General features: G+C 35.5%; 1 protein-coding gene and 1 pseudogene across 1 annotated transcript; one reads left to right on the forward strand and one right to left on the reverse strand.

Annotated features, from left to right (window-relative positions):
* The first annotated feature begins 857 nt into the window (after nucleotides 1-857).
* On the forward strand, nucleotides 858-1,323 carry LOC114711302 (uncharacterized; annotated as a pseudogene).
* Nucleotides 1,324-3,905: 2,582 nt separating this feature from the next.
* LOC114711391 (casein kinase 1-like protein 12) lies at nucleotides 3,906-10,357 on the reverse strand. Its single transcript, XM_028895782.1, has 14 exons — nucleotides 9,879-10,357; nucleotides 9,741-9,781; nucleotides 8,267-8,336; nucleotides 7,984-8,132; nucleotides 7,779-7,874; nucleotides 7,622-7,692; nucleotides 6,301-6,362; nucleotides 6,136-6,199; nucleotides 5,969-6,053; nucleotides 5,762-5,888; nucleotides 5,530-5,612; nucleotides 5,380-5,443; nucleotides 4,899-4,978; nucleotides 3,906-4,682 (listed from the first exon to the last, which is right to left on the reverse strand). Exons 1-14 carry the CDS (start codon nucleotides 9,952-9,954, stop codon nucleotides 4,398-4,400), a joined length of 1,353 nt encoding a protein of 450 aa, XP_028751615.1. The 5' UTR covers nucleotides 9,955-10,357; the 3' UTR covers nucleotides 3,906-4,397.

Here is a 10,357-nt window from a genome sequence, read left to right on the forward strand (position 1 = left end):
TATTTCTTTTCATGAACGGATTACAGCCAGATTCGTTTCCTAGGGTTTTAACGTCATTGTAATTCATTCACAAAAAAAAAAATAATTATAATCCAATCTCTAAATTTTGACTCTGTAATCTTGTCCCTCTGATTCTGAGTCTGATGAAATTTAAACTTTAATTTATTGCACTTCAATTACTTGAAAATGATATTCCCAGGTTGTGTTTTACTATATTTTATTCATTTATTAAAATAAAATTAAACATATTCAGTACTTCTAGAACTTTGATCAATACTTCAGATTCTGTTGAAAATTTGCTATCTTAAAGCTCTCGTTTTAAAATGTTTTACCTTTCGGAATTGCCTTCTAATTTTGCTAGAAATCCTTGCCAATGATTTATTGACATGTTTTGGATATCACATTTGCGTTTAGCTTTGCACATTTAGCACGGGAGTCAACACAACTTTAATGAGAATTAGGAATTTGTATCTTTTTCTGAAAGTACTTTTGAAATGCAATCCAAAAATGCTCTAATGTGCGAGATCTTAGTGGAGCTACATGAATTACTTTGATAGTGCTACAATTTTATAAGTGACAAAATTAAGCCAAACATAATAGTAGAAGCTATTTATGTACTTTTCTTATATTCTTTTGATTATGTATTTTATTATATTCAACCCTATTAAAGGACTATATAGTCGTGCTCCTACTCTGAATTTTTTCGATTACAATTATATTTTTTCTGATATGTTGTGTGAATTTTTCATCGTAGTCAGCGCCACCTTGGTCGTAGCATAGGAGTCGCTGGCAATGGGATTAAGAATGAATTTCTGGGCGAAAAATGCCATTATTTTGTTTGTTCCGAAGCAGAAGCCGCTGCTTCAGACTCTCGTCGGAAAAGGGTCAAACCTTGGAAAATGGAAGATTTCAGATCCAAGTCTTACGGCAATGCGAGGATACAGAATCAGATTGAGCCCTATTCTTGCTCTGGAACAGCATCATCTTCAGCTGGGGTCCGTGACATGCGAGATCTTAGGTGTTACAGTGCTTCATATGCTTCCTCTGCTGCAAATTCAACTCAAAGCCAAATGGGAAACGGTGTGAATTACAAGTTCAAGAAAGGTAGGTCCACAAACAGTTCTTCCTAAGAGCTGGAGTTTTGCTGATCCTGAGTTGCAGAGGAAGAAGAGGGTTGCTAGTTACAAGGTATATGCTGCTGAAGGTAAATTGAAAGGCTCTCTGAGGAAAAGTTTCAAGTGGCTCAAGGACAAGTACGCCAGAGTTGTCTATGGACTGTAGCAAGTTTTTAGGAATCATCTTGGTGAAGGGTTTGAACTTTGATTCAGAAACAAATGACTGCCCTTTCTCGTTTGCTGGTAGAGCTCATGGGATGCAGTAGAGAAATTGTGATCGAAGAGTTGGTTCCGGATCCTGTAGAGTGTAGTCTTCTTGGCCGATCATGGTCCATGGAAAGAAGACACGTTTCTTTTTTTTTTTTCCTTGTTCTTTTAAATTTCCTTTGCTATGTATCTAAACTCAAATAAATGCAACTTTGTTTTCATGACATATTTCTCAAAAACCGATGAGCTTAAGCTCAGGAAGGGGCTTCTGTGGTTTCAAAAATTGCCTATGGAAACAGAAAGAAATCCAGTTGCATCATCACTCTTGTAGTGGGTTCCACAAATTTGTCTGAGCTGGATTCATTTCTCTGCAATTTCTGGAACTATTGAACCTCACTTGATGTTATTTTGTTTAACATACTACAGTGTCAATATGATTATATGAATGTGCAGTGCACTATGACATCTTCACTTTTGTGTACATCTGCATAATATTGTTCTGGCCTGGGGAGAAAGACAAGGGATACTATACCCGTTGTTCTGAGATGTAATACTTTCGGATATGGTTAGGAGCCTTGTGCAAAAAAGTGTTCTGAAATCTACGCAGATTAAGCAATCCAAGTTACTGTTCAAACGCATTTAGACGAAATCTTCTGATTTGCAATTGCAATTTGAGCAAAGCCTCTAGTTGATTACTTTGAAGAAGGGAATGAAACTTCAATGTGGGGATCACAATTTGGCATTGTGCATCAGAGGGTGACTACTGTCCAGGCTTTTGTTGCAGTATTTTCACACCACTATTTCTTCGTTTAAAACTATTTTAGGTTCCTGAGTAATGTTTATAATGAAGCAAAGGAGAAGAGTTCAGATGAATTTTGTCAAATGAGTGACTAAAAAGATAATAGAAGGAAACAAATGTGAATCTCATTCTTCAGACGACTACCTAGATAAAGTACATATAAAAAATAATGGTCCTCAGATTGAATATCCCATCATAACAGCTCATCACTTGGAGGACACCACATTGTCCTTCACATCTTTTGACATGTTGGTGGAGATGTGCCACTTATTATTTAAATAATACACAGTTCCTTGCTCGACAGTTATTCTATGTTGGAGGGGCCCACAGACTATTGGACAGATGTTTATGAAAGGGATTACACTCCAAACCTTTCTGGAATGGAAAAGGAAGAAGAGATCCGTACCGATTGCATACCGTGTACAAGTTATCCATTCTTGAGGCATAATTTCAGCAGAAAGTAGGATTCATGGTGACAAGAAGAGTCAACGAGGAAAGAAAGATAACAAAGTACTTTCATAACTTGCGGATGAGTACTAATAACCTGATATTATAAATAGATTGAATTATAAAGCGACTTTATGTAGTGCTCAGTAGCCAGTGCCTTGATTAACATCTTTCAAAATTGTCATTGCATTACCGTTTAGAACTTATACTATGAGAGAATTACAATCAGATTTCAGAAAGAAAAAAAATTTAATTACCTTAAAATCTATTGACAAGTAAAAAATAAATAATGACAAGTTTCAAAATAAAAAATAATAACAGATTCATACTAATCACTTGTTATTAAAATTTTTTGGTAATTAAATTTTTCTATTGACACCTCTTGATAATTTTCCCTATAACTATTAGATACAAAGATCTAACGTCAGAAGATAAAATTACAATAAGGATACCAATCTTCAATCTTAAATAAGTTGACTTTATCCCATCAACATACTACCTCTAATTAATTTAAGTAAATTAAAAAATTATTTCAATTAATTATTTATAATAAATAGACATTACTTTTTTTAAAATACTCTTACTAAGTATATTTATTAGCTAAAACCATTGTTTAATGAAAAATTTAACATATGCAACTACTACAATAACTACCGTAAGAAAAAATAGACAAATATAGAAAAACAAAGTAAATTGAAATCTTATATTTAAAATTAAATTAAGTGTCAAACTAACTTGCATATTAAGAACAAAAATAGCATGAATATGTAATGTTTACTATAAAGCCAACGGTCATTTTAGATGGACATAATTACTTTAACTGGTTAACTCCAAGGCAACATGAAGAAAAAAAATTATATGCATGCGTTTTTTAATAGAGACCTTGAAATTCCCTTGTCCATTTTGCAGTGCAATCTTGCAAACATTATGAACACATGGAAAAGGAAAACATGAAACAAGATAAGGATTATCACGCATTGATGATTGCTGCTGTTGGGGAATAATAAATGGGGAATAATAAAAGCTTAACATAGGACACTCAGGAAAAGATAAGAAATGAGAGATTTTACGGAAAAATTCAATCTGTAAATGATATTTATATGACATGGCTCATCAATCAGAAATATATAACAGACACTTCCCAGTCAAAATTTACACATAAAATTACATGGATATTAATGAACAATTACCCTAAATTTCCAAGAAATCAAGCCCAACTTTCAAATAAAATCAAACTAGACTGGCTAAGCAGTTCAAATTTCTTCTGAAAGCAATAAAAGAGGAGTGAGAATAGACCTGTAACAGAAGACAGTCATCGGATTTAAAGATGATTCAGCTCGGGGGTAAAAAAGGTCTTGCAGATCTATTGATTAAAGAAAGGGAAAATTTGAATCAATCATAACAGAACTTCAGGTGTAAAATAACCCACGAACAGATGAAACTCTCCCATAATAATCTCCACAAAACTTGCATCGTGGTGGCAATTTAAGTACTATCAATAACATCAGTAGCATGGCTAATTACATTATCACTGGTTCAGTAATTTTGAACTATGCGTTCCAAGACACACCAGGTAAATCAACAACTCACAGGATAACAGGCCATAACATTCAGGAGTTCCCGCCAGAAGAGCCAATTAGGCTCAGCTTCACAGCAAGCATAAATCTTAGCTCAAATTCGTTCATCAGCTTCTCAGCTTTAGGTGTATTCACAATCCAAACCCAGATTTCCAAGTTTAGACCAAACTTGCCTCAGCTCAGTTAAAGCAGCATCAACAACTAGAGAAGTGCCAGTCAACTCATAAATTTACAAGATGAAAAGGTGACAATTTAATAATGGGCCCTCTCATCATTCTCTAATTGCAAGCTTTCGATGCCTCTGACAGCTGATTCATAATTCTTGACATGAGAAGCATTTCTTCCAGAAGATATTCTCTTTGCATCTGAAGCTATCAATGGTGAACTTCTGTGACCACTAGTAATTCTGTGAGCAGCTCCAGGGCTAGCTTCAGTAGCGCGAGTACGCGGATCTGACTCCCCGCCAACAAATGCATCACGGCCAGCAACTCGCCGAGATGACCCACTTGACTGGCCCAAAATATTGTTACTTGGAGACTGCGGGACACAGATCGTGGCTGTTAAGTTGGAATATAAAAGTTTGTTTCTATAGTGAAATCATCATTCATATTTATCAGTCGATGAGTTACAGAAGAACAGTGACCAGATTTCTCAATGAAACCCATGTTCTCTGAAATCCAAACATCCAACTGCAGGATCATTAAACATAAGAGGATTATTGGCGGATGGATTTTTCTGCTTCGAGAAACTTACAGAATTTAATATGGGACCTGACATTCTTCGCCTCACAGAATCCATTGAAACAAGACCAGGAGTTCGCCCTTCATCCCCTCCTATCAGGAAGACAGACAAGCAAGCACAAATCAGAGCTCAAAAGCAAACTAGCTACCACTTAAATTTTGAGAAATTTAAAAAAGGATAAAATAGGAGAGAAAGACAAGCCAAGCTATCAGCATAAAACCTATACCAGTGTTCAGCTGAAACAAAGAATCGGCAACACCAAAGGTAAATAAGACCATACTCTTCAAATAACAAGAAATGATTGGAGAGCAACACACACACAGAAGGAACAATTTGATAGTGTCAGGGGTAGTGATTAAGCAGTAAAGTATCCAGGAAAACCAAACACATACCAAAAAACACAATTGCGAATAAAGCAAACCAAGTTTGTATATAACAAAGAGATATAGATAAGATATTTGACCTATCTATAAAATAACTTCAGAAATATTACCTGTCTGCCTATCGGCACTAGCCACAACAGGAGGCATTCCAGAACTAGTTCCAGCACTTGGGCCCTGAAAAACAACCATCTCAGGCTTCTAAACATTGACCATGACAAAAAGGATCATGGGAGAAACAAAAAGAAGAGAAAGACAGTTACAAGGCCCCGTGCAGGAGGAGTAGCCAGCTGTGATTGCTGATACTTCAAGATAGTCCAGTCAAAAACATAGTCAAACTGAAAGCCTAACAAGGTTGCCACAAAACACAATCAAGAAAGTATGCTAACAAAGTCCTTCAAAAATGGAAATGAAAAGTTCGTCTGCAAGTAAACACGTGGTCAACATAAAATTGCAGACTAAAGAAGTGAATTCTAAAAGAACATAAGTTCAAACCTTCACGAATAAAGAGGTCACGAAATATTCTTTTCAGGTAAGCATAATCTGGCTTATCATCAAACCTTAATGATCGGCAGTAGTGGAAATAAGATGCAAATTCTGTTGGATAACCTCGGCACAGTGCCTGGAATAAAGAAAATAGTCTCAGCATAACCCAGGAAACCTAACCCATACCATGCAAAGGAGGCTAGCTGTAAAATTTACCTCGATTGAGGTAGAAACCTTCTTTTCACTGATTTTCTCATACTTCTGCTTCTTGGTGCCAGCTTTAAGCCCCTGCCAAGGAAGACTACAGAGAAAATACAAATTTAGCACAAATTTTCAACACAGCACTGGAAAAAAAATAAAGGAGGGCAGACGGCTATAATCACCTTCCTCTCAGAAAGTACATGAGGACATAACCAAGAGACTCTAAATCATCTCTTCGACTTTGCTCTGTGAATTGATCATTGCAAAAGAACAAACATCACATATCTAACAGAGGACACCACAACTTATCACAAAACGGGGGTGATGAAATATAAAATGACACATACCAATGCCAAGATGAGTGTTCATGCTAGCGTATCTAGCAGTTCCTGTCAAATTCTTATTTTCCCTGCAGTTGTAATGATCAAATAGATCATAAATCCTGTGATTCTTTTATGTAATAAATTATCAGGGGAAACGGCTAAATTATTGTTAGAAATTCAGGAGAAGAAGGGGGAATAAGATGGAAGTGGAGGTCTGTAATCATGTGGAAATCTCACGTGACAGCTCCCTTCTATAAATAAAACTCGAAAGAAAAATAATAAGAAGACAATAAAAAGATAATTAAGACTCCTAGACAGTAATTGATTCAAATTGTGCGTTGAAACGCCTAACTTCTGAATCAAAAACCAAATCAAATCTTACAGTTTAGAAATACAATGAACAATGGCTTGAAATAGATATCACATTAAGTGCATATTAATTTAAAAAATTCAAAATAATAAATTAAACGAGGATAAACAGAAATTTAACTATAAATCTCACAAAACTAAACTATAAGTCTCATGACCGACTAACTAATAACTCAATTTATGAATTATTTTTCAATTTTTATTTTTTTTAAAAAAAAAAAATTGATTTCCATATCCTGCAAAGGTTTGGGTTTCCAGTGTGTTACAATGTATTGATCGTGTAGGTAACGTGACATTCCAACATGGTGCATGCTGTGCTACTACTGTGCACATAAAGCTATAAGTGAAAGCGAGTCGACATCATTTCACTTATGAGAAGGAAAAACAGTTTCAATAAATACCATGCATATGAACAAAATACTTCAATTAACTGAAATGTCCCTAGCTAGCATGAATCAAAGAAGAACGATTGGAGCAGTAATCTGTATCAATGGACTAACAAATCAATTAGAACTGTAATGTCAAGTTGGGTCCCTTGTGGCACCATCCTTAGCACCCCCGAGCAAAATTCAGCATGATAAACACAGTACAAGTGAAGTAGCACTTAAAACTTAGCATAGGACCAACAAAAAATTCAAGCTAAAGTATATATTACACAAAGAGGGCATGATTTATTGTTTATTTAGCTTATTACTCCAAGAAAATGTTTGTAGTGATTCAAATGGGCTGATAATGCAGGATTTTTTGCAAATGTAATCTTGGAAGTGGACGATTCAGCCTCTGTAATATTTCCACATGCTGATTTAGCAAACTCATTCGTTATTACATTCTAAAAAAGCATTACTACAATGTCACGAAAGTATAGCATTTCATAAAATTTTCTGGCATTCAAGATTATGACATAAATTTCATTTTCATGCTGAGCCCAAACAACAGCAATGAAGCCACATTTTATACACATAACAAATCTTCATACCTGTAAGGAATGTGTTGATGAGTTGAACTATCTCTATATTTCTTGGCCAAACCAAAGTCAATAATATAAACCTACAAGCAGATAAAAGTCATTAACCACTTTTATAATAAACAATATGCCAAAGGATAACAGACCATGTGAAAGTAAAATTAGCCACCTGGTTTGCACGCCTTCCTAAGCCCATAAGAAAATTATCTGGTTTGATGTCCCGATGTAGAAATGATTTGGAATGAACAAACTCAACTCGATTGATCTGGAAAATGATGTCAAAATCAGAAACACTTATATTAAGTTAATTCAAGTTATATATATATATATATATAAAATATATATCTCTAAATTACAAGGTCAACAGGGCCTACCATTTGATCAGCAAGCATGAGAACTGTCTTCAGTGATAACTTCCTACTGCAGAAGTTAAATAGATCTTCAAGACTGGGTCCAAGCAGATCTATCACCAGCACATTGTAATCCCCCTCCACTCCGAACCATCTAACATTTGGAATTCCAGCTGCAAAGACAAAATCAGATATTAGCTGGCATAAATTTTACAACGATATGTTTGTTGGGGGGGGGGGGGGTTCTCACAGAGAAGTGTATGATAATGGAAATATAAAAGCAAAAAGATAATAAAAGAGACCATACTTCCTCCCTGGAGAATTCTGTACAGCTTGGACTCATACAACAACTGAGGATGCTTTGTCTTGACATTTTCCTAGTCAAAAGGGAACGAAAATAAATAAAAGGAACACATCAACTGTAGTGCGCCAGAAGATACAAGAAACATCATGATGGCTGCTTAAAGTAAAATGCAACCAGAAATTAAGACGTTTCCCTAACCAATAAGCTACAGAGATCAAGAGTCATATGCACAAAGCCAAAATTGCAATCATGAAAGATGACTCTCATTCAAAGACTAACATAGATGCCCGCTCATAATATGTCCCATACAGCAGTCTTTGTTCCTAGAAAAAGAAATTCACTAATAATCATAAGTTTAAACAGCCACTCTATTTAAGGACGATCTCCAACCAAAAGTGAATAATGGATAGACAACAAGAGCATCTAAAAAGTTTGACCTTGCACTTAAATAAGGTTTCCACACTAGAGTGGAAGAGTAATTATTTTCAAATATCTTATTATCTAAAGTAAATTACCTCCAGATAATCATTGCATAAAAAATTACCAGACAATTAGAATCCATCTAACAACCAATGACCAACTTGATTTTGCTCTTAGCTAGAAAATATTGTCACTTAGAGGAAGATTACAATTCTCAAGCATATTGAAGATATCATTGTTTAAATCAGAAATACGGCAGAAAAACCTAATCCCCAAGTAATGAGTTTAGTACATTTTACTATACTTGAGAATACGAGAATAGATTTTATAAGCAACAAAGCTCGCCAATAGTCTGATTCCTATACCACACAGCTTCCCTTCATCCCTCATTTATTAAAATTTGTTTTCACCAAACCATTAGGAGCAATGCTCAACTATGATCAGAAATGGGTCGACATGATTCAAAACACCAGAAGCAACTTTTTGAAACCAAGTTAAAAATTAAAATGTGACAACAAGCATAAATCGTTCAAAATAATGTCCTTAATAAGCGATAAATTTGAAAGAATGAACTAAAGTACAGTCCCCTAAAAAGAAAAATTCTACAGAAGACTTTGAACTTGATTGCAAACAGCCCTGAGTTACAAATCAAGACTCCTTAAAAACAGTCAAGTGTATACTAAAGGTAACGGCCGGTTTCTAAATGCTCCCATGTCTCTTGTAACACCCCTTTTCAACGATCGCTCCCTATCACACTCTCAAGACTTCGCAAGAAGGAACCCGGCTCAGCGAAGACGTTGGGATCAAGAAAGAGTAGCAAAAAGCAATCTTTGAGCACTTCCAAATTAAGACTGTGAGGTATGAATGCAACTCAAAACTGAACTTTCAAACAAATCACAGATAAATGATAAACAGAAATAGACCTCAAACAAAACCATCTGCCGCAAATAACTTCACAGAAAAAGGAAATACAAAACCCTTGTACTGCGATTACCTTCACAGAAAAACAATTTCAGAACGGAAGTATAACATATAAAACCTCGTCAGTAACACTTACAAGCTTAATTGCGACCTCTTCGTTAGTTTGAATATTAGTACCTGCATAAAACCCAGAAAAAACAAATACCCAATCAGCATATCGCCCAAAATAATATAAGCAGCAGGAGAAAATGAAAAGAGATAAAAGGAAACAAACCCAGATAGATCTCGCCAAAGGAACCGCTGCCGATCTTGCGGCCGAGCCGAAACTTATTGCCAACACGGGGTTCCATTCAAAAAGCGAAAAATGGAAACCCTAAGCTAACAAGGGCACCTAATTCTAAATAAGAGAAGTATGCGACATCAAATATTCTCCGAACCCACAACTGGAATCCATGAATCCGATACGAGCGAAGAACAGCTAAGGAGAAGAATATTTAAAAAAATTAAATTTAATAAAAAGGGCAAGGGAAAAAACGAAGAATTTCTTCAGAGATCTGGGGGCAGAAAATCTCCCGTATGATAAAAAGTTAGCCCTTTTTTTTTTTTGATGAATAATAGTTACAAAATCTAGGGTTAGGTCAGGTGAAAAGGAGGAAGGGTTATTGGTTGAAGAAAAGGCAAGGAGGAGGGGTCATGGTGAAGGAGACGGATGATAGGGCATTCTCAGTTCTCTCTCTTTCTCTCCCCTTTCCC

This window comes from Neltuma alba, unplaced genomic scaffold (assembly GCF_004799145.2).
Source record: "Neltuma alba isolate B1F8T4 unplaced genomic scaffold, ASM479914v2 tig00011289_pilon, whole genome shotgun sequence".
In the NCBI taxonomy this organism is placed as follows: domain Eukaryota; kingdom Viridiplantae; phylum Streptophyta; class Magnoliopsida; order Fabales; family Fabaceae; genus Neltuma; species Neltuma alba.

What these genes read in the sequence shown, in the direction of transcription:
- LOC114711391 (XM_028895782.1), bottom strand. Translation starts at nt 9,954, where the DNA reads ATGGAACCCCGTGTTGGCAATAAGTTTCGGCTCGGCCGCAAGATCGGC. An exon ending in CAGAATTCTCCAGGGAGGAA is followed by an intron (nt 8,133 to 8,266) that starts GTATGGTCTCTT and finishes TTGTCTTTGCAG; the next exon opens with CTGGAATTCCAAATGTTAGA. An exon ending in CTCCTCCTGCACGGGGCCTT is followed by an intron (nt 5,444 to 5,529) that starts GTAACTGTCTTT and finishes GTTGTTTTTCAG; the next exon opens with GGCCCAAGTGCTGGAACTAG.